Below are 23958 nucleotides of genomic sequence, written 5' to 3'. Positions count from 1 at the left end.
CCTGTCTCCTACTGGCCCTGTCTCCTACTGACCCTAACCCTGTCTCCTACTGGCCCTGTCTCCTACTGGCCCTGTCTCCCTAACCCTGTCTCCTACTGACCCTAACCCTGTTTCCTACTGACCCTAACCCTGTCTCCTACTGGCCCTGTCTCCTACTGGCCCTAACCCTGTCCTCTACTGACCCTAACCCTGTCTCCTACTGGCCCTGTCTCCTACTGGCCCTAACCCTGTCTCCTACTGACCCTGTCTCCTACTGGCCCTGTCTCCTACTGGCCCTGTCTCCAACTGGCCCTGTCTCCAACTGGCCCTAACCCTGTCTCCTACTGGCCCTGTCTCCTACTGACCCTAACCCTGTCTCCTACTGGCCCTGTCTCCTACTGGCCCTAACCCTGTCTCCTACTGGCCCTGTCTCCTACTGACCCTAACCCTGTCTCCTACTGGCCCTGTCTCCTACTGGCCCTGTCTCCTACTGGCCCTGTCTCCTACTGGCCCTAACCCTGTCTCCTACTGACCTTATCCCTGTCTCCTACTAACCCTGTCTCCTACTGGCCCTAACCCTCTCTCCTACTGGCCCTAACCCTGTCTCCTACTGGCCCTAACCCTGTCTCCTACTGGCCCTGTCTCCTACTGGCCCTGTCTCCTACTGGCCCTGTCTCCTACTGGCCCTGTCTCCTACTGGCCCTAACCCTGTCTCCTACTGACCTTAACCCTGTCTCCTACTGACCTTAACCCTGTCTCCTACTGACCTTAACCCTGTCTCCTACTGACCTTAACCCTGTCTCCTACTGACCTTAACCCTGTCTCCTACTGGCCCTAACCCTGTCTCCTACTGGCCCTGTCTCCTACTGACTTTAACCCTGTCTCCTACTGGCCCTAACCCTGTCTCCGACTGGCCCTAACCCTGTCTCCGACTGGCCATAACCCTGTCTCCTACTGGCCATAACCCTGTCTCCTACTGACCTTAACCCTGTCTCCTATTGACCTTAACCCTGTCTCCTAATAACCCTGTCTCCTACTAACCCTGTCTCCTACTAACCCTGTCTCCTACTAACCCTGTCTCCTACTGGCCCTAACCCTGTCTCCTACTGGCCCTAACCCTGTCTCCTACTGGCCCTAACCCTGTCTCCTACTGGCCCTAACCCTGTCTCCTACTGGCCCTGTCTCCTACTAACCCTGTCTCCTACTAACCCTGTCTCCTACTGGCCCTAACCCTGTCACCTACTGGCCCTAACCCTGTCTCCTACTGGCCCTGTCTCCTACTGGCCCTGTCTCCTACTGGCCCTGTCTCCTACTGGCCCTAACCCTGTCTCCTACTAACCCTGTCTCCTACTGGCCCTAACCCTGTCTCCTACTGGCCCTAACCCTGTCTCCTACTGGCCCTAACCCTGTCTCCTACTGGCCTTAACCCTGTCTCCTACTGGCCCTGTCTCCTACTGGCCCTAACCCTGTCTCCTACTAACCCTGTCTCCTACTGGCCCTAACCCTGTCTCCTACTGGCCCTAACCCTGTCTCCTACTGGCCTTAACCCTGTCTCCTACTGGCCCTGTCCCCTACTGGCCCTGTCTCCTACTGGCCCTGTCTCCTACTGGCCCTGTCTCCTACTGACCCTGTCTCCTACTTTCCCTAACCCTGTCTCCTACTGGCCCTGTCTCCTACTGGCCCTAACCCTGTCTCCTACTGGCCCTGTCTCCTACTGGCCCTAACCCTGTCTCCTACTAACCCTGTCTCCTACTGGCCCTAACCCTGTCTCCTACTGGCCATAACCCTGTCTCCTACTGGCCCTAACCCTGTCTCCTACTGGCCTTAACCCTGTCTCCTACTGGCCCTGTCTCCTACTGGCCCTAACCCTGTCTCCTACTGGCCCTAACCCTGTCTCCTACTGGCCCTAACCCTGTCTCCTACTGGCCCTAACCCTGTCTCCTACTGGCCCTAACCCTGTTTCCTACTGGCCCTAACCCTGTCTCCTACTGGCCCTAACCCTGTCTCCTACTGGCCCTAACCCTGTCTCCTACTGGCCTTAACCCTGTCTCCTACTGGCCCTGTCTGCTACTGGCCCTAACCCTGTCTTCTACTGGCCCTAACCCTGTCTCCTACTGGCCCTAACCCTGTCTCCTACTGGCCCTAACCCTGTCTCCTACTGGCCCTAACCCTGTCTCCTACTGGCCCTAACCCTGTCTCCTACTGGCCCTAACCCTGTCTCCTACTGGCCCTAACCCTGTCTCCTACTGGCCCTAACCCTGTCTCCTACTGGCCCTAACCCTGTCTCCTACTAACCCTGTCTCCTACTGGCCCTAACCCTGTCTCCTACTAACCCTGTCTCCTACTGGCCCTAACCCTGTCTCCTACTAACCCTGTCTCCTACTGGCCCTGTCTCCTACTGGCCCTAACCCTGTCTCCTACTGGCCCTAACCCTGTCTCCTACTGGCCCTGTCTCCTACTGGCCCTAACCCTGTCTCCTACTGGCCCTAACCCTGTCTCCTACTGGCCCTAACCCTGTCTCATACTGGCCCTAACCCTGTCTCCTACTGGCCCTAACCCTGTCTCCTACTGACCCTAACCCTGTCTCCTACTGACCTTAACCCTGTCTCCTACTGGCCCTAACCTTGTCTCCTATTAACCCTGTCTCCTACTGACCTTAACCCTGTCTCCTACTGACCTTAACCCTGTCTTCTACTAACCCTGTCTCCTACTAACCCTGTCTCCTACTAACCCTGTCTCCTACTGGCCCTAACCCTGTCTCCTACTAACCCTGTCTCCTACTAACCCTGTCTCCTACTGGCCCTAACCCTGTCTCCTACTGACCTTAACCCTGTCTCCTACTGGCCCTAACCCTGTCTCCTACTAACCCTGTCTCCTACTGGCCCTAACCCTGTCTCCTACTGACCTTAACCCTGTCTCCTACTGACCTTAACCCTGTCTCCTACTGGCCCTAACCCTGTCTCCTACTAACCCTGTCTCCTACTAACCCTGTCTTCTACTGGCCCTAACCCTGTCTCCTACTGGGGCTAACCCTGTCTCCTACTGGCCCTAACCCTGTCTCCTACTGACCTTAACCCTGTCTCCTACTGGCCCTAACCCTGTCTCCTACTGGCCCTGTCTGCTACTGGCCCTAACCCTGTCTTCTACTGGCCCTAACCCTGTCTCCTACTGGCCCTAACCCTGTCTCCTACTGGCCCTAACCCTGTCTCCTACTGGCCCTAACCCTGTCTCCTACTGGCCCTAACCCTGTCTCCTACTGGCCCTAACCCTGTCTCCTACTGGCCCTAACCCTGTCTCCTACTGGCCCTAACCCTGTCTCCTACTGGCCCTAACCCTGTCTCCTACTAACCCTGTCTCCTACTGGCCCTAACCCTGTCTCCTACTAACCCTGTCTCCTACTGGCCCTAACCCTGTCTCCTACTAACCCTGTCTCCTACTGGCCCTGTCTCCTACTGGCCCTAACCCTGTCTCCTACTGGCCCTAACCCTGTCTCCTACTGGCCCTGTCTCCTACTGGCCCTAACCCTGTCTCCTACTGGCCCTAACCCTGTCTCCTACTGGCCCTAACCCTGTCTCATACTGGCCCTAACCCTGTCTCCTACTGGCCCTAACCCTGTCTCCTACTGACCCTAACCCTGTCTCCTACTGACCTTAACCCTGTCTCCTACTGGCCCTAACCTTGTCTCCTATTAACCCTGTCTCCTACTGACCTTAACCCTGTCTCCTACTGACCTTAACCCTGTCTTCTACTAACCCTGTCTCCTACTAACCCTGTCTCCTACTAACCCTGTCTCCTACTGGCCCTAACCCTGTCTCCTACTAACCCTGTCTCCTACTAACCCTGTCTCCTACTGGCCCTAACCCTGTCTCCTACTGACCTTAACCCTGTCTCCTACTGGCCCTAACCCTGTCTCCTACTAACCCTGTCTCCTACTGGCCCTAACCCTGTCTCCTACTGACCTTAACCCTGTCTCCTACTGACCTTAACCCTGTCTCCTACTGGCCCTAACCCTGTCTCCTACTAACCCTGTCTCCTACTAACCCTGTCTTCTACTGGCCCTAACCCTGTCTCCTACTGGGGCTAACCCTGTCTCCTACTGGCCCTAACCCTGTCTCCTACTGACCTTAACCCTGTCTCCTACTGGCCCTAACCCTGTCTCCTACTGGCCCTAACCCTGTCTCCTACTAACCCTGTCTCCTACTGGCCCTAACCCTGTCTCCTACTAACCCTGTCTCCTACTGGCCCTAACCCTGTCTCCTACTGGGGCTTCTTCTCTTTACTTCTCACACAGATAAACTTGACTGGTCTGGATCCCCACTGAGATGCTACCTCAGTCCATGGCTGGGACCCAGATGTCTACTCATATACTGTGAGTGTGTGTGTGTGTGTGTGTATGTGTATGTGTATATATACTGTATGTGTGTGTGAATGTGTGTGTGTGTGAGTTCAGATAAACATGACTCCTGTGGTTCTTCAACGGCAAGCTCAACATGATCTCATCATTTCCCTTCGAAATTCAACGTATTTTGGGTAAACATCTTTTCGAGACGCATTCATTCCTCGTGGTCACAGGGTTGAAACAGAAACAACTCAAATGTTTAACAGTTTAGTCATTAATTCTGAGTGGTGAAGTTTCAGGCTATGGTTTGGGGAAGGCTTAAAACAAAATAATGAAAAACAAAGCGTTGTTTCCGTCTACTATCATCAGGTATTGTTACAGCTTGCTAGATAATTGTGAACTGTGGTGGCGCAGTGGTCTAGTCTGCGTGCTCCGGGCATCACAGTGTTCACGCCCAGTCCTGGGCAACCGTTTCTCTGTACCGAGGAAGGCATATATCGACGTTGCGTTGACCTTTTCCAAACGTCCGAAATCGAAGTCTACTTCTAGTGATCAGGCTGGTGAAGCTACCTCTCTCTCTCTCTCCCTGGGACCCAGATGTCTTCTCCTCATGTACTGTGACCCCTCGGCCCTTGGATCACACTGTGCTGATCAGACTTCTGGGCAGGAAGTACGGCATAAAACTAGCTGACGAGAGACCCGAAGATGGGTGATAGAAGGGTCAACTAGTAGTAGTAGAGGAATAGGACAATAAAGAGCTTCAGTGGTGTCCGTGAACATCCCTTTTTGAACCAATGTCAACAGAAAGAGCAGAAAACGAATATCCGAGCTCAAAACCCACCATGCCGATGATGTTTCGCCTACCATGCTGAACATTTGACATTTACATTCCAACCATTCAGCAGACGCTCGTATCCAGGGGCGACTCACATTTAAGTCGCACTTAAGATGGCTACGTGAGTGAGACAACCACCTAGCTATCTTAACCACATATCACAGTCATAGTAAGTACTGAACTTCTTGAAAATACGTGGAAGTTACAGGTTGAGCGAGAGGAGATCAAAGCAAGAGAATAAGTGCCGAGCACAAGCCAGGATCTCTAGAGATAGCACAGAACATACTAGCCCCAGCTCAAAGGACAGGAAAGTAAGCACCACTTTGAAGTGAGGAAACGCTGCGTGGTTTTGGAGACTTCTCCGACAGCGGGGGTGACTTGGCTAGAACGCACGCCCGCGCACACAGACGCACACGCTCTCCGGACAGAAGACAACTTTCCTACGCGTTTCCTTGGTCCTTGGCGAAACCCGAGCCTCTATATTACTGCCGATGACTATCCCTTCTTCTCCTCTCTCCCCTGCCTCCCAAGGCCCAGCGCTTTGTGTGTGTGTGTGCGTGTGTGTGTGTGTGTGTGTGTGTGCGTGTGTGTGTGAGAGAGAGAGAGAGAGAGAGGAGAAATGTGAAGAAGGTTCCAGATGCCTCCAGGCGTCCCCGAAGACGCTGGAACAAATGAGTTTCCATCAAGTCCCGTACTGCCACTCTAAAACGGCTCATTTCAGACGCAGTTGTAGTATTTAAACAATTCAATCTTTGTAACATAATGCGTTGAGGTGTTTGTGACTCTGACACCTCCTAGGTAGCGGTCCTGTTAAACACCCGGTCATCATGTGTAGTGGCAGGAGCAGCAACAGGGAAGTAAGTAGAGCTAGTGGGAGATCCACGGGAGAGACAGGACTGGCCTGCAGCGCTGCAGCAAGGAGAGGATCGGACGAAGATGACAGTAGCTATCCATCCAGTTACCTTCCTCAAACATAGGCCTAGTGGATGCTACTTCATAGGCAAAGACAGTCAAACCAACTAGGACGCAAGTAAGAAATGCAACCGGCGATTCTCTTGAAATAACAGGCCGGATATATGATCAGATCACGCCAGACATGAGTGGATAAGGTCCACAGATGGAGGAAGAGGCAGGTGTTATGTAGTGAGCTTACTGGGCGGTCCGTTGGGTTAGGAGGGGAAGAGTGGCAGAGGCAGGGATGAGTCGCAGTGCAGGGGCATTGAACACGAGGAGAGCGGAAGTACATTTCTCACACGCACACGCACACGCGCGCACACGCACACGCACACGCACACGCACACGCACACACACACACACACACACACACAAGATACTGTAAGTAGCAACGCCTTCTCCCTCCTCTAAATGGTCCGTATTGACTCCACGACGTGGGTGAAGGGGGCTCGAGACGGCGTCTTCCACACCGTCAGAGGGGACTCTCGTTGAGGAGTCTTTCAGGGTATAGAGGTTCAGGAGGAGACTTGACTGCTGCTGACCTGCGTGTTCCTTTACAAGGAAGGATCAGCTATCGGCCCCTCAGAGCTTTTGTGGCCTGTTGTTTGAGCACCGTGTCAGGGATTCCTCCAGGAGGGCAGCAGGGTTCACACAGCAGTCGGGGGTGAGAGGGGGAGGAGAGAATAAGCCCCAGGCTGTGTCTATATACGTGCGGACACACACACACGTTACTTACAGGACAGGACGTCATCTGTCAAAGGCCCTCGTCAAAGATTGTTATCCACTAGCCTTCAAGCAGAGACATACTTGCATCCATGCTGGGATCAAATGGAGGCTGAGTTGTCATGGATACCGTCGTGAGGCAAGGGGTAACCCCAGGTTTTTCTAATCAGGGACCAGAGTTGTGTCTCTGCTGGACTGGTGAGAGAGTGTGTGTGTGTGTGTGTGTGTTTGTTACTCACGGTGAGTGAAGCTTAACTATCCAGACTCCTAAGAATCTAAGAAAGATATACTTAGAGGGTTTTTGCTTCCATACTTATGTCACAGGGAGAGGGGTATATATATTTTTTCTTTAACCTTTATTTTACTAAGCAAGTCAGTTAATAGCAAATTGTTATTTACAATGACGGCCTACCGGGGAACAGTTGGTTAACTGCCTTGTTCAGGGGCAGAACGACATATTTTTACCGTGTCAGTTCGGGGATTTGATCTAGCAACCTTCTGGTTACTGGCCCAACGCTCTAACCACTAGGCTACCTGCTGCCCCTGTATATAAGGACAGGGAGAGGGGTATATAAGGACAGGGAGAGGGGTATATAAGGACGAACCGTGAAGCATATATGAGAAGTGCAGACAGGCAACTAAACATAGAATAAGAACCCACAAACTACCCAAGGAATATGGCTACCTAAATATGGTCCCCAATCAGAGACAACGATAAACAGCTGCCTCTGATTGAGAACCAATCTAGGCAACCATAGACATATAAACACCTAGACTTACAACAACCCCTAGACATACAAAAACCCCTAGACAATACAAAAACTAAACTAACCACCCTCGTCACACCCTGACGTAACCAAAATAATAAAGAAAACAAAGATAACTAAGGTCAGGGCGTGACGTGTTCAGAGGAGACTGTGTGAATCAGGCCTTCATGGTCAAATTGCTGCAAAGAAACCACTACTAAAGGACACCAATAAAAAGAAGAGACTTGCTTGGGCCAAGAAACACAAGCAATCGACATTAGACCGGTGGAAATCTGTCCTTCCGTCTGATGAGTCAAAATTTGAGATTTTTGATTCCAACCGTCGTGTCTTTGTGAGACGCAGAGTAGGTGAACGGATGATCTCCGCATGTGTGCTTCCCACCGTGAAGCATGGAGGAGGAGGTGTGATGGTGTGGGGGTGCTTTGATGGTGACACTGTCAGTGATTTATTTATAATTTAAGGCACACTTAACCAGCACGGCTACCACGGCATAATGCAGCGATATGCCATCACATCTGGTTTGCGCTTAGTGGGACTGTCATTTGTTTTTCAACCTGACAATGACCCAAAACACACCTCCAGGCTGTGTAAGGGCTATTTGACCAAGAAGGAGAGTGATGGAGTGCTGCATCAGATGACCTGGCCTCCACAATCACCCAACCTCAACCCAATTGAGATGGTTTGAGATGAATTGGACTGCAGCGTGAAGGAAAAGCAGCCAACAAGTGCTCAGCATATGTGGGAACTCAATGATGGCCAACATCCCCAGACTAACATCACTAATATTGATGTCTTTGATACTATTGATCTCTTTGATGTCTTCACTATTATTCTACAATGTAGAAAATAGTAAAATATAAAGAAAACCCCTTGAATGAGTAGGTGTCCAAACTTTTGACTGGTAGTGTATATGCAGAGGGTGGGGCCTATAATGCAACAGGATCCTAACATGAAGGGAGCTGTCGGCTCTTTAGTCCTCTCTAATGTGCTTGTGTGAGTGTGTACATACATGCGTGTCTCTCTCCCTCTGTGTGTATGTGTTTAGTCCTCTCTAATGAGGGAGTAGCGGCCCAGGGTCCCAGCGTCGGGCCGGCCAGCCTAGCGACCTGCCTGATCAGAGTCAGATGGCCCAGCCCCGGAGCACCCCCCCCCCCCCCCCCCCCCCCCCCCCACCGCCCCCCTGCCCAGAGCGCCGCCCGACACCCTTTGTTACCTCCAAGTGAGCTGAGACCAGCCCGTGAACCATGTAACTAGGTGCTTTCCAGGTTAATGGGGGGCTGTAACGGCACAACCACGCAGCCCCACTGTCTCTGTGGAGTATGCCCATACACGCGAACACGCCGACAATGGCCACATTCCTCGTCCTACGGATACTGAGTTCAGGAGGAGTGGCGGGAGGGTTCCGGACAGGGGTAATCCACAGTTTACTATCTGTACAACTGCAACACTCACTCAAATGTGAGACACGTAGACGGTAATTACTGGATACGAGGGTCAGAGCTAGAGAGAGCTGAGAGAGAAAGAGAGAGAGAGCTGAGAGAAAGAGCTGAGAGAGAGCTGAGAAAGAGCTGAGAGAGAACAAGAGAGCTGAGAGAGAGCAAGAGAGAGAGCTGAGAGAGAGAGCTGAGAGAGAGAGCTGAGAGAGAGAGAGAGCTGATAAAGAGCTGAGACAAAGAGCTGAGAAAGAGCAGAGAGAGAGATGAGCAAGAAAAAGAGAGAGTGTGTGTGTGTGTAACAGGGGTCAGAACTAGGGCTAGCCAGTAAAAACCCCAGGGAGGCCAACCAAAACAACACAGGACACAGGCAGCAGCATCTGCTAACAGCCAGCCTTGAGTTCCACAACCCCTTGCTCTCATCTCTTATCTTTCTTTATCGAAGGGAAAATAAATAGATACAAATAAATACATTATTCTGACTGAGTGATCACTACGTCATTTCTGTCCTGAAAAGCTCATTGCTCAAATCTTGTTGAATGGGAAAGGTTTGTCTACGAGAGACAGAAAGGCCTATTATTTGAGTCACTGTGTATGTTAAAGATATGTGGTCATATACCAGACNGATGGGAGTGGGCCCTCATTTTGGGAAAATGAGTAAACATGAATTCTCAGGTACATATTTTGTCAGGTTTCCCCCCTTCAGAAGAGAAAGTCCATTAAAAATCCCTTTGATTTTTCATGTTTGGCGGCTCGGTGGAAAAAACTTAATTTACTCCAGTCGCCTGAAGTCCAATTTGGGCCAGTGGACATTAAAGACAGGAGCAGGAGCTAACCAGCCAGGCCCTAATAAGAGCCATGCCTGGCCTGGCTGAGAGAGAGAGCAAGAAAGAAAATAGAGAGAGCAAGAAAGAAAATAGAGCGAGCTGAGAGAGAGCGAGCTGAGAGAGAGCGAGCTGAGAGAGAGCGAGCTGAGAGAGAGCGAGCTGAGAGAGAGCGAGCTGAGAGAGAGCGAGCTGAGAGAGAGCGAGCTGAGAGAGAGCGAGCTGAGAGAGAGCGAGCTGAGAGAGAGCGAGCTGAGAGAGAGCGAGCTGAGAGAGAGCGAGCTGAGAGAGAGCGAGCTGAGAGAGTGCGAGCTGAGAGAGTGCGAGCTGAGAGAGTGCGAGCTGAGAGAGAGAGAGCTGAGAGAGCGCGAGCTGAGAAAGAGCGAGCTGAGAGAGAGCGAGCTGAGAGAGAGCGAGCTGAGAGAGTGCGAGCTGAGAGAGTGCGAGCTGAGAGAGTGCGAGCTGAGAGAGAGCGAGCTGAGAGAGAGCGAGCTGAGAGAGAGCGAGCTAAGAGAGTGCGAGCTAAGAGAGTGCGAGCTGAGAGAGCGAGCTGAGAGAGAGCGAGCTGAGAGAGAGAGCTGAGAGAGTGCGAGCTGAGAGAGTGCGAGCTGAGAGAGAGCGAGCTGAGAGAGAGCGAGCTGAGAGAGAGCGAGCTGAGAGAGAGCGAGCTGAGAGAGAGCGAGCTGAGAGAGTGCGAGCTGAGAGAGAGCGAGCTGAGAGAGCGAGCTGAGAGAGAGCGAGCTAAGAGAGAGAGAGCTGAGAGAGTGCGAGCTGAGAGAGAGAGAGCTGAGAGAGTGCGAGCTGAGAGAGCGTGAGCTGAGAGAGAGCGAGCTGAGAGAGAGCGAGCTGAGAGAGATTGAGAGCTGAGAGTGCGAGCTGAGAGATTGAGAGCTGAGAGTACGAGCTGACGAGAGAGAGAGAGAGAGAGTACGAGCTGACGAGAGAGAGAGAGAGAGAGAGAGAGAGAGAGAGAGAGAGAGAGAGAGAGAGAGAGAGAGAGAGAGAGAGAGAGAGAGAGAGACCGACCCAGTGGAGGTGTGTGTGTGTCTGAAGGCCTCATCAGCTACCAGTCAGCCTGGCCAGCTCCAAGCCTCCCACCTGCTAATAGCTTTCAGCTCCTGCTTCTCGGTCCCAATTAGCTAGCTAGCTAGTGTGTGTACATTCTGCTGTGTGCATAACCTAATGTGTAGATGTTCTGAATGAGTGTGTGAAACAGAGAGGGAAAGAGAGAAAATGAGAGTGTGAGTGTGTAAGCATGTGTGTGTGTGGGTGTGTGTGTGTGTGTGTGTGTGTGTAGCTTGTCCTTCAGCAGCCAGAAACCTCCTGAAGTTTAAAGAGGCAGATTCAATAAACTTTCCATATTTCTGGCCTTGGCTCGGAGATCCAGTTCCAAAATAGAAAGAGTTGTCTGTTTATTCCATCTGTTAAAGAAGACGGCATTCAGAGACCTCTGGAATAAGGACATCGAGTGGGACATCGAGTGCAATGTCCTGATGACAAAAAGGGAAATCCCTTTGAAAACAAGACAAACACATAGATGGATACATGGATCCCCAAAGAGCTACTGATTGATTGGGCAGGCACACACCCCCCCCCCCCCCCCCGATTGATGGGCCAGGCAGAGACACACACACACACATACACACGCCCCCCCCCCCCCGATTGATGGGCCAGGCAGAGACACGGGGACACACAGGCGCAAAACAGATCAATAACATCTCAATAAAGCTGTCGTTTTTTACGGGTGCTTTTAGCGCTCTTTAAAGAAGGGCATTACAAAGAAAATAGCTCTTGCACTTTTAACCCTGACCCCTGTGTGTGAGGACAGACAGGCTGTGGTCAGCCCTTACCTGTAATAAACCCTCTATAACTTCTACACAGGGCTGTAAATCACACAACAGGCTTGAGAGTATCAGATATCTACTAATACGACACTGCCCGGCCAGTCTCCGTGTGTCTGTGAGGTGTTTGTGTGTCTGAGTGTATTCCTCCAACAACCTTCTCCTTTTATCCCTCCTGCCTTTCCACTCCTCCTCGCTCTTCTCCTCTGGTCGTGGCCTCCATTCCAACTTCACTTTTTAAAAGGCAAGCCTTCGAAAGTTTATTTACCAAGAAACTACTGCTGTAAATGACAGAGAAGCAGCAGAATTTATAGAGGGCGGGTGGAGGGGAGGGTTTTGGAGGGCGGCAGCAGAGTGGACGGGTGGGGTGTGGAGGGGAGGAGAGAAAAGGGCAGAGGGAAGGGCGGAGGGTTAGGGCAGGAGGGGTTGAGGCCTTGCCAGCGGTCTTGCTGGGACTGTGAAAGACTATAAAGCGTAAGTAGCAGCCCACGACCTGTTTATGGATGGATGGCTGAGTGGCTGTGGTGTGAGGGTCCTGATCACCCTCCTACACCTCTACCCTCACAGCACTGCCACCGTTACGTGAGAGGGAGAGGGGGGACAGGAAAGAAAGAGAGAGAAAAAGAGAGAGAGGGAGAGAGAACAAGAGAGAGAGGCAGAGAGAAAGAGAAGGGAGAAAGAGAGGGGAGAAAGAGAGAGAGAAGGAAGACAGAGAAGGGAGAAAAAGAGAGAAAGAGAAGGGAGAAAAAGAGAGAGAGAGCGAGAGAGAGAGAGGGAGAAAGAGAAAGAGAGAGGGAGGGAGGGAGAAAGAGAAGGGAGAAAGAAGGGAGAAAAAGAGAGAAAGAGAAGGGAGAAAAAGAGAGAAGGGAGGGAAAAAGAGAGAGAAGGGAGAAAGAGGGGAGAAAAAGAGAGAGAGAGCGAGAGAGGGAGGGAGAAAGAGAAAGAGAGAGGGAGGGAGAGAGAAAGAGAGAGGGAGGGAGGGAGAAAGAGAGAGAGAGAGAAAGAGAGAGGGAGGGAGGGAGGGAGGGGAGGGAGGGAGGGAGGGAGGGAGGGGAGGGAGGGAGGGAGGGAGGGAGGGAGGGAGGGAGGGGAGAGAGGGAGGGAGGGAGGGAGGGAGAAAAAAAAAAAAATCCAAAACTGCACTCAGATTTATTTTCTCTGTTTGGTTCTTTTTCAGCAGCAACCCAGAGGCCATGAAAAAAAGGATGGGATCAAATTAAATAATGAGGTAAAAAATGTAAGCGATTTGCAAAACATAAAAACTTATTACTTAAACATTGTGGGGTGGAATGGGTAAATGATGCATTTCATTTTCCACAAAATGGTTTAGGGCTTTGGCATGGGATGCTGCCCACCACTGGGAGAATACAGTGCGGGCCAGATCCAGCCCCACTGAGCTAAGCAGCGGGGGGAAAGCCCTGGTCTGAGAAAACTCCAGAATATAGGCCCAACCCACTGGGCGCAGACATCACTTCAACTTCTAGTTTTTATTGACATTTGGTTGAAGTAGTCAACTAACGTGAATTCAACCCAAAAAATGTCACCCTGTCATCAAATCAAACTGTATTGGTCACATACACCTGGTTAGCAGATGTTAATGCGAGTGTAGCGAAATGCTTGTGCTTCTAGTTCCGACAGTGCAGTAATATCTAACAAGTATTCTAACAATTCCCCAAAAACGAAATACCTAATACACACAAATCTAAAGGGATGGAATAAGAATATGTACATATAAATATATGGATGAGCGATGGCCGAGCAGCATAGGCAAGATGCAATAGATGATATAAGATACAGTATATACATATGAGATGAATAATGTAAGATATGTAAACATTATTAAAGTGGCATTATTTAAAGTGGCATTGTATAAAGTGACTAGTGATCTATTGATTAAAGTGGCCTGTGATTGGGTCTCAGTGTAGGCGGCAGCCTCTCTGAGTTAGTGATTGCTATTTAGCAGTCTGATGGTCTTGAGATAGAAGCTGTTTTTCAGTCTCTCGGTCCCAGCTTCAATGCACCTGTATTGACTTCGCCTTCTGGATGATAGCGAGGTGAACAGACAGTGGCTCGGGTGGTTGTTATCCTTGATGATCTTTTTGGCCTTCCTGTGACATCGGGTGCTGTAGGTGTCCTGGAGGGCAGGTAGTTTGCCCCCGGTTATGCGTTGTGCAGACCGCACCACCCTCTGGAGAGCCTTACGGTTGTGGGCGGAGCAGTTGCCGTACCAGGCGGTGATACAGTCCGACAGGAGCCTGTTGATTGTGCATCTGTAGAACTTTGTCAGGGTTTTGGGTGACAAGCCAAATTACTTCAGCCTCCTGAGGTTGAAGAGACGCTGTTGCGCCTTCTTCACCACACTGTCTGTGTGGGTGGACCATTTCAGTTTGTCCGTGATGTGTACGCCCAGGAACTTAAGACTTTCAACCTTCTCCACTGCTGTCCCATCTATGTGGATGGGGGGCTGCTCCCTCTGCTGTTTCCTGAAGTCCACGATCATCCTCTTTGTTTTGTTGACGTTGGGTGAGAGGTTATTTTCCTGACACAATACTCACAGGGTCCTCACTTCCTCCCTGTAGGCTGTCTCGTCATTGTTGGTAATCAGGCCTACTACTGTTGTGTTGTCTGCAAACTTGATGATTGAGTTGGAGGCGTGCATGGCCACGCAGTCGTGAGTGAACAGGGAGTACAGGAGGGTCTGAGAAGACACCCCTGTAGGGCCCCAGTGTTGAGGATCAGCGGAGTGGAGATGTTGTTTCCTACCTTCGCCACCTGGGGGCGGCCCGTCAGAAAGTCCAGGACCCAGTTGCACAGGGCAGGGTTCAGACCCAGGGCCTCTAGCTTGATGATGAGCTTGGAGGGTACTATGGTGTTGAATGCTGAGCTGTAGTCAATGAACAGCATTCTTACATAGCTATTCTTTTTTCCAGATGGGATAGGGCAGTGTGCAGTGTGATTGCATTGTCTGTGGATCTATTGGGGCGGTAAGCAAATTGAAGTGGGTCTAGGGTAACAGGTACGGTTGAGGTGACTTGATCCTTAACTAGCCTCTCAAAGCACTTCATGGTGACAGAAGTGAGTGCTACGGGGTGGTAGTCATTTAGTTATCTTTGCCTTCTTGGGTACAGGAACAATGGTGGCCATCTTGAAGTATGTGGGGACAACAGACTGGGATAGTGAGCGATTAAATATATCCGTGAATACACCAGCCAGCTGGTCTGCGCATGCTCTGAGGACGCGGCTAGGGATGCCGTCTGGGCCAGCAACCTTGCGAGGGTTAACACGTTTAAATATTTTACTCACGTCGGCCACGGAGAAGAGGAGGGCGCAGTCTTTGTTAGTGAGCCGCGATGGTGGCACTGTATTATCGTCAATGCGGGCAAAGAAGGTGTTTAGTTTGTCTGGAAGCGTGACGTCGGTGTCCGTGACGTGACTGGTTTTCTTTTTGTAGGGATTTCTTGTAGACTCGTCTCGTGTCTGAGCCGTTGAATTGCGACTCCACCTTGTCCCTGTACCGGCATTTCGCTTGTTAGATTGCCTTGCGGAGGGAATAACTACACTGTTTATATTCAGCCATATTTCCAGAACTCTTTCCATGGTTAAATGCGGTGGATCGCGCTTTCAATTTCGTGCGAATGCCGCCATCCAGCCATTGGATTTAGATTAAAAGTGTGTGTGTTTTATAGGGCGACGTACCTGGTCTTCACCACATCTAGAGGGTGCATCAGCAGAATCTCCACCAGACCTGGAGAGAGACGAAAGTAGGACTCATCACAATATTGCTCTTCATTTACCCGAAGGTGCACACTTTCAACCTGACAGTCATTTGTTTGGCAAAAGGAGGGCTCCTTTGGCTGGCGAACATTGTAAAAAGTAAGAGATGTAGAGATACAATGATGAACCAAACAACCGATTTCTGTCACGTCTTTCACTTCATCATTACCCAGTCAGCCAGCCAACCTCCGTACCACCCAATCATCATTGGTACCACCCCACAGACCAAACAAGGTGGGATAGACCCACATGAATCATCACACAAATCATATTTTTACCGGCTGACTGTCCAGGGTGTGGTAAGCCTTCTCGGTAGTGACGAGGAAGGCAGTGGTGACTGGTGAGTTGGTCCCCCCCCCCCCAAACAGGCGCTAAGTGGCTATAATCCTATTCGTGGTGATTGTGATGTGTAGCTTAGCCTGGTGCTCCCAGCTGTGTTTGTGCTGTCCTGCCATCTCCTATGGTTGTTGCTATTGTCAAGCAATGAGCGTAGTACCAGGCTAGATGGGCTCAAGTCACCAAACCTCCATGGGTTGTTGGATCATCAATGTAGAGCCTTGTTGATCAGTGAGGGCCTCGTGGTCCCAGTCCAACACACATACTTATCTCAGAACCCCGAGCCAAATGGTAATATTCTGTCTGTGAACGAGACACACACACAGTATAACGAAGTACATCTGAGTTAAAAAAAAAAAAAAAAAACATTGCGCTCCAACACTGGAGACATTCCGCCATTATAGAGTCAGATTCGTCGTTCTCACTGCATTTCTCGCTCTTAAGTCTGCCATTGTGTTGAATGGTTTCCCCTCGCAGATTCCCTCGGTGTGTACACAGCTGCTCTGCAACACGGCTTCATTCTAATTAAGCTCCATTAAATATATTGTCTATAAACAACAAGAGTGTCTCCTTGGGGGTTTTCCAGGAAGCCAATTATCACGAGAGAGAAATACCACAGAGAGAGAGAGAGAGAGAGAGCATCTTAATATGGGCACTAGCTATGCGTCGGTAGAACTGTCTAGGTAGGCCAGAGCCTCCCGTCGTTGATATGAATTCAAACGGGGGGAAAAAGGTCGTTAGCGATTACTACCGTAAACATTTGACCTTAATAATCTTCTAGTCACATGAATGGATCTTACCCACAGTCCCTCTCAGTCCGGGACATTTTGCCAAAGATTGCTGTTACTATGAATAGTGTTGTCTTGAAAGCTGAGAGCCAATGGATCTCCTCTCCTCCAGGTCACCTGAGGACGTGACGCTCAAACACTCCAAACCCCAACCGGTCTGTCTGCACACTAAGCCTTTTCAAACCCCAACCGGTCTGTCTGCACACTAAGCCGTTTCAAACCCCAACCTGTCTGTCTGCACACTAAGCCGTTTCAAACCCCAACCTGTCTGTCTGCCTGCATGCACACTAAGCCTTTCAAACAGAGGACTGCTGGGAAAGAACAAGTCGTTCTTCTATTCCTGCACACACAGCATTCGGATCCACATTAAGGGGAAACCAAACAGAGAAATGAACGAACAAAACAGCAATGCAAAAAGATTCCTCCATGTCTCCACACACCCGGTCCGAACAAGTCCAAGCCTAGTCTGCATCCCAAATGGCACCCTATTCCCTACCTAATGCACCATTTTGATCAGAGCCCAAGTGAATAAGGTGCCATTTGGAACGCAACCCAAGTCAGACACACAACAACATTAGGAGAAGGTTTATCGTTAATTCATCATTGACTGCCCGTGTAGCTCAGGGGGACTGGAGCAGACTGACGATTAGATTCTCATGGACTAAGCTAAAGGCATGTTTTCTCTCTCATAGTTTCAGTTCTGGAAAATAGAGAAAACCGAGCTGAGAGAGAGAGAGAGACAGAGAAAGAGAGAGAGAGAGAGAGAGAGAGAGAGACAAGACAGAGAGAACGAGTGTTTCTATATGCATGAGGCCAACAACGGTCTCAGAGTGAAGGCCTCTACTAAACTTGTGTGTTTCCAACGGAAGCAGATTAAAATAGATTTGGGGCTTTGATATGGTCTTACTTACGGTGCCATTTCTCTGGGACAGTAACAGCAGTGAGTTACTGGCCATATCAATTAGGACATCAGGCATACATGACCAATGGTTACGGCACATCGACTCCCAAGAGAGAAATCTAATTGCTACAGAGACGCACCGCAGAGTAGGCGTGACTACTATAAACTGTAGGCTGTCTGTCTGATGTGGGTTAGCTGTGTGTGGTTATCGGACTACTCGACGCGATGCCTGAGAAGCAAGGTGATAACCGGGACAAAAAACAACAACAAGAAAAGACAAACAACGAGCCTGACAGAAAGCGAACAACTCCAACCTCAACCAAACCAGATCTGACCCAGCTCCTACGTAGAACTCGTCTGGTTACCAGTCTGGTGAGATTTCATTCCACTCCTTGCCACTCCTGTCCAGCTAAACACGACACGGAGTACAAGGGAGTGGCATGTTAGCTTAAACAGACTGGTGCCCGGACTACAGTAGAACATTCCTCGAGCACCACCTCGAAACCACATACCATCACTGATCAGTCCGTGTTTCGTTTCATTTCCTCCTGCGCTTGTTCCTCTCCGCGGCTGATGAGTGTGAGGGGAAGGGCTGGTGTGAGCGTGGAGGGAAGGACGGGAGAAGTGTGTGAAGGGTACCCTGGAGTGTTTGAGGGGTCTCGGTGCTGATGCTGGCCAGTAGCACGTGCTGACGGCTGAAGGGAAACCCCCACGACGCACTGGTGCCCTGTGGAGCAGGAGGGCCTTCACTCGTCTTCTTCAGAGAGGTTGGTCGAGTTGTGGGAAGAGCAACCACAGGGACAGACTGATGATAGCAGGCACGTGTTGAACGATGAGCGGAGACAACAACTGGACATCATGAGGTTTTTCCTGTGTGGTGCTGGCAATGCCAGGGCTGTCGGTTCAATTCCCCCAGCGATCACATACACATACTAAAATCTACACACATACAGTAGATTAGAAGAACGTGTCCCTTTGGATAAAAGCATGATATTGTCTTCGGTTGGCATGTTTCTGTGAGAACAGAGAGCTCCTACCGCTGGCGTAGAATAGTTGTACTGCTGTAATATCACAGTGACCTGCCATCTGGCTGGGTTTTGTAGCTCTCATCCACCACACTGGGTGAAATGTTGGTGGATTCCATTATTTACCGTTTATTTTGTCTCCGGTGTCAAAATGGCACTGACAGGTCCTGTCAACCAGGGCTCCCCCCCCCCGCAGCTTTATTTTTGTGAACTTTCAGGAGAAGAAAAATATGTATTTTCCCAAACCCTAACCCCTAAAACCTCAACTCAAACTCCATAACATTAGGTTTAAAATAGCATTTGAACAATTTCAGGACATAAACTTTTCTAAAAAGTTGACACGTACTGTACTACCTCGTTAGGACATTTGGGTGAATTGTTATGACATTGAGGTCCTGATAAGGTAGGAAAACAAATATGTAGACACACACACACACACACACACACACACACACACACACACACACACACACACACACACACACACACACACACACACACACACACACACACACACCGAGCGAGAGCGGCAGCTCTGTCTGGAACACAGCCACGTTACGCAATCAGCTACTGTATTGATACTCTACTTCACCAAAACCGTCTCTGTGTTAAATATCAGTGTTACTTGACCAAAAAAAAAGACTTAGTGCCTACGATTTAAAAAAACGACACAGATTTCACGGGGACATCTTGCTTTTTGTTGTTGATTGAATGCCGATTTATATCGCCAGCTGTTTCCATCGTGTGCCAGTGTTTAACACGCATGGGATTCTGGGATCGTGTTAGACACGGGACCCGTAGGAAGAACTCGGGTGGCTACGGGCAGGACTCAGTAGTCAGAGGGACTCTGGATTGTAGGCCTGTGCTAAAGAACGGTCAAATAGAATAGATCGGCCTACTTGAAATAACCATAGGGTAGACCATAGAAATACATTATTAGAACAGATTCTATTTGTCCAGGGTAGAATACCAGGCTAGAGGCACCCACTGTGTCCTATAGCTTTAACAAGCACCAACATGGGCAACCCGTCCCTTCAACTTGTCTTACAGAAAGAAAGAGACACACGATCATACATCACGCAGATGAGATATTTATCCGGGTTGGTTTTGGCTCAGGGAGCTACGCAGTTCGCTCCCACGCAGAAGTGAGAAAGGAAAACAGAGCTGTGCCAGGGTGCCGGGGAGTGATTGCTCAACGTGACCGCACAGGTGTCATCAATCACAGAGACTGACAGGAGTCCCAATTCCGAGTAGTCAGAGAGGAAAGGTCACAGGAAGTTGGAATTCCCCCTGTGAAATTCCCCCTTGACACGGCACTGGCTTTACAAATACTAGATTCATTTCTAGATGATTAGTCTCTATTAAATTATTCAATATCATATTTGATATGGCCTTACTTACGGTGCCGTTTCTCTGGGACAGTAACAGCAGTGAGTTACTGGCCATATCATTTAGGACATCAGCCATACATGACCAATGGTTACGGCACATCGACTCCCAAGAGAAGACTCTAATCGCCACAGAGACGCACTCCCAGGCACTTAAGTTCAGCTCTCTGACACGATATGCCCGGGAGAACCCTTCACCTGAACCTGTAGCTGACGGCTGAATGTTCCCCCCCGTTTCACAACACATTCGATTTTACAACGCAAAACAAACACAAGCGCCACAACACTCCTCCGTTTGTCATCCAAGTGGAACAAAGCAGAGGATCCATCAACACGCAGGTGACGTTCAGGTTCTCTTAAGTGTCAGGACGGAAAGAACTGGTTGACGAGGCAAGTATGTACGCACAGGTCCCAGCCAGAACTGTTCCCGGGTTAGTCCCTGCAGTACCGGAGTACACTGAAGATTCAGGGGCACGCCACGGAGTAAGTATACCGTACTTTTGACGCGCCAATGAAGAAAAAGGAAGGATGTTTGTGTGACAAACTTTTATGAACTCAACACGTGTTTTAACATGACTGTCTCCATGAATAAAAGCAATGGACGCTTAAAATGGACAGCTACTTACAGTAGTACATAGGTATATTTTCGTACGGGTGAATCATTTGTAACAAGCCGGCTCAACACCGACACAGCATAGCCTCCAAGCACACACTGTACATTAGGCATGTAGATGAACGAGTCCGTCCGAATGGGAGACGGAGAATATAACTCAATGTAAAATATTAGGGACCTAAATTCACACGCGACCGGATCGGTGCTGGACCAATAAACTAAACGTATTACTTATAGCAGCAGGCCGACACTTTAACGCTGAAATGGTGCCTTGAGAGAATCAACTCTGTTTCTACAGCAAACAGCAGACTCGCCCATTCAAATGTAATCCTATTAAAGTGAAATTGGGAATTTAAACCATTTTCAAACCAAAGTGGGCACAGACCAACCCATTAAACACATTCTACGTCCCAAACGGTATCCTAATCCCTATATAGCGTACTACTTTTTTAATTATTTTTTTTAAACCAGGACCCAATAGGGTTTGGCCAAAAGCAGTGCGCTACATAGGAAAGAGGGCACAATTTGGGCCGCGACAATAATCACCTCATTTGGGCTCGAGGGGAGGAGGAAATATGGCAGAAAAATTGGTATTTCACGAGTAAAGTACACATACACTGGCGGATATTAAAATGCAATTAAAGCCTTTAGCAGAGGAAAGAAAGTTCATTAATATCAGTGATTTACGATTCCTCATTTCAGAGCTCCTCTCATGTCAGGGAGTCTAGGTATGCGTCCCAAGTGAACCTATCCTGAGAACAGAACGATAAAGGCTGCGTCCTATTTATCATTTATCATTCTGTTCTCAGAGTATTTGAGGAAGAGAGAGAGAGAGAACAAAGTAGAACCAGTTGGGGGAATAAACCTTCAACCCCCTTAAACAAATACGGACGTTGAGGTACTGATTATGAAGGAATTTACATATAAAAAACAAAACAAGAGTTCGTCTAATGGTTTATTCAGGACCATCTGGGAAAGGAAAGAGCTACAGCCCCAAAAACACCACACGTACAGAAAGAGAGAGAGAGAGCTATAATGAATAGGAGGGAGATAGACACAGAGAGAGGGAGAGAGAGAGATAACACGGCTCCCTGTAGAGGAAAGGCTGTGTAACCACTGCACAACAGCAGAACCTGAGACAGAGCTGCATTTCCTGACAAAATGTCACAAATACAAAACAATTAGAGAGTGTCATTCCTCCAAATTAGGCTGCCCGTCCTGTTGGGGGAGGACGCAGAGAGCTGTGGGTTGGCAGCGCACTACACTGCTGCCTGCCATAAGATGAGGGACAGTGTCTGACAGACCAATCAACCTGCACATGTACTCCACTGTATGCTTATTGGTATTGTACAATGTATGGTTATTTTGTCCCTTGGTTATTGTTGTTACTGTTGTCCCGTTGACAATTTTGATTCTTATTATTTTCATATTGTAAATATCCAAAGTAAGCTTTGGCAATAAGTACATTGAATTGAATTGATAGATGGAGTGAGAGACAGAGAGAGATACAGAGAGAGAGAGACAGAGAGAGAGACAGAGAGAGAGATACAGAGAGAGAAAGAAAGAGACAGAGAGAGATTGTAAATACAACCCATATTTATGCATATTTATTTTCCCTTTTGTACTTTAATCATTTGTACATCGTTATACTGTATATATACATAATATGACATTTGTAATGTCTTTATTCTTTTGGAACTTCTGTGAGTGTAACGTTTAATGTTCATTTTTATTGTTTATTTCACTTTTGTACATCATCTACCTCACTTGCTTTGGCAATGATAACATATGTTTCCCATGCCAATAAAGCCCCTTGAATTGAATTGAGAGTCAGACAGAGAGACAGAGAGTCAGACAGGGAGACAGAGAGTCAGACAGAGAGACAGAGAGTCAGACAGGGAGACAGAGAGTCAGACAGAGAGACAGAGAGTCAGACAGAGAGACAGAGAGTCAGACAGAGAGACAGAGAGTCAGACAGAGGTAGAAAAAGAGAAGAACACATGGAGGATACAGCTATTAATGACTAAAATGCCCCCCAATCACGCTTCCTGTCTCTGGGAGCAGAGCAGCGTAACATCCCTCCCAGTTAACCACACACACACACACACACACCCCAGTCAACTCTCTGAACAGTCTCTAATTCTGCTCGAGGAAAGCTCAAAGGGCGCTTACAAAAACAAGCGGGGCCTTCTCCAATGACAGCAGGGGATTTTATTGAGGGCCCCTGTCGAGAGCTGAACCCGCGCTGCATCTGCTCCTACAACTGCAAACACACAGGCGTTCCTGGTGCCTTGACGGCCCTGACTACTGTGTGTGTGTGTGTGTGTGTGTGTGTGTGTGTGTGTGTGTGTGTGTCATTACTGCTGGCTGCTACTGGTTCTGTTACTTCATCTGTTATCACCTCTGTCAGTCTCTCCGTGGACTGGGAGTCGAGTGGTGTCAACTATCACTGGGAGAGAGGGAGGGAGAGTGAGGCAGAGCGTCTCTTGTTTCCCGGGTCAACGGCTATGAATCAGACGAGCTGAGAGGGAGGGAGCTGGGAAGCAGGAGGGGGGATAATAAGACGGGAAGATGATTCATCCTCCCCCTCTCCGCCGCTCCTTTATCTGGAACGATCCTCTTCAATAACCAAGAAAAGACAGAACCTAGCATCCCGTCCACGACACGGAGATCGGCCTCCTACTTACATCTCTCACGTCCAGTCAAGCACACCACACTACGCTAGTCACCAGTCAGGTGAAACACAAGACAAGACGGGTATGTGTATAGATCAAAACGGAAGTGTGTTTCGAGTGCATGACACGTTTATCACCGGCCCCTGGTAATTGAACCACGGAGAGAGACAAATGTCACGGGAAATGACGGGTAAAGACTAGTCGTGATTTCTCCGAGGTGAATATGACGATAGACGAAAATGACCGACAAAAATGAGGAATGTGACGGCACCGGCTGAGACGTCAGCTAGCGACACGTGGGCGAACTGTCCCTGTAGCCGAGAGGTCTTGTGATTTTTTTTTACTGAGCGACAGTTGCCACAGGTGTCACCGTCACGGAGGTTAGATTGTCCCTGCCATTGGAGCGTACGTGTCGATCGTCTAGCGTTCGGAGCTCGTCCATCAGAATGCAAATGAGGGCGCCTCCACCAACCGGCCGCACGGAAGCGGGCGAGAAGAGCAGAAGAGCAGAAGAAAAATAAACTAAATGCAAAACCCTGTTGTAACTGATGTTTGATAGGAAGTCCTCCGTGCCAACCCCGGGCTTGTCCTATTCACCAGCGGTACTTTTAAACAAATGACCTCCAACTACACCTGTCAGAATGCTTTACGATAAATGCCCTCCGCTGTTCCGTGTATTCTAACAAAGGGGATTTCTAGAGAAAGAGAGAAGGGGGGAGATGGAGGGAGTAAGTGATCCCCAGCACATTCACACTCACTTTCT

General features: G+C 49.5%; 1 protein-coding gene across 1 annotated transcript in view; it reads right to left on the bottom strand.

The window, feature by feature from the left end:
* The window catches only part of slc25a21 (solute carrier family 25 member 21), a 65215-nt gene extending 49738 nt beyond the window's left edge, over positions 1-15477 (bottom strand). Inside the window, exon 1 of the mRNA XM_055863673.1 lies at positions 15392-15477. Within this exon, the coding sequence (XP_055719648.1) occupies positions 15392-15420 (29 nt within the window). The 5' untranslated portion in view covers positions 15421-15477. The remainder of the gene's footprint in view (positions 1-15391) is intronic.
* Positions 15478-23958: the final 8481 nt, after the last annotated feature.

Source organism: Salvelinus fontinalis, chromosome 15, assembly GCF_029448725.1.
Source record: "Salvelinus fontinalis isolate EN_2023a chromosome 15, ASM2944872v1, whole genome shotgun sequence".
Classification (NCBI taxonomy): domain Eukaryota; kingdom Metazoa; phylum Chordata; class Actinopteri; order Salmoniformes; family Salmonidae; genus Salvelinus; species Salvelinus fontinalis.
The sequence above is the reverse complement of the archived record's forward strand: the minus strand, read 5'-3'. Positions and strand labels throughout refer to the sequence as shown.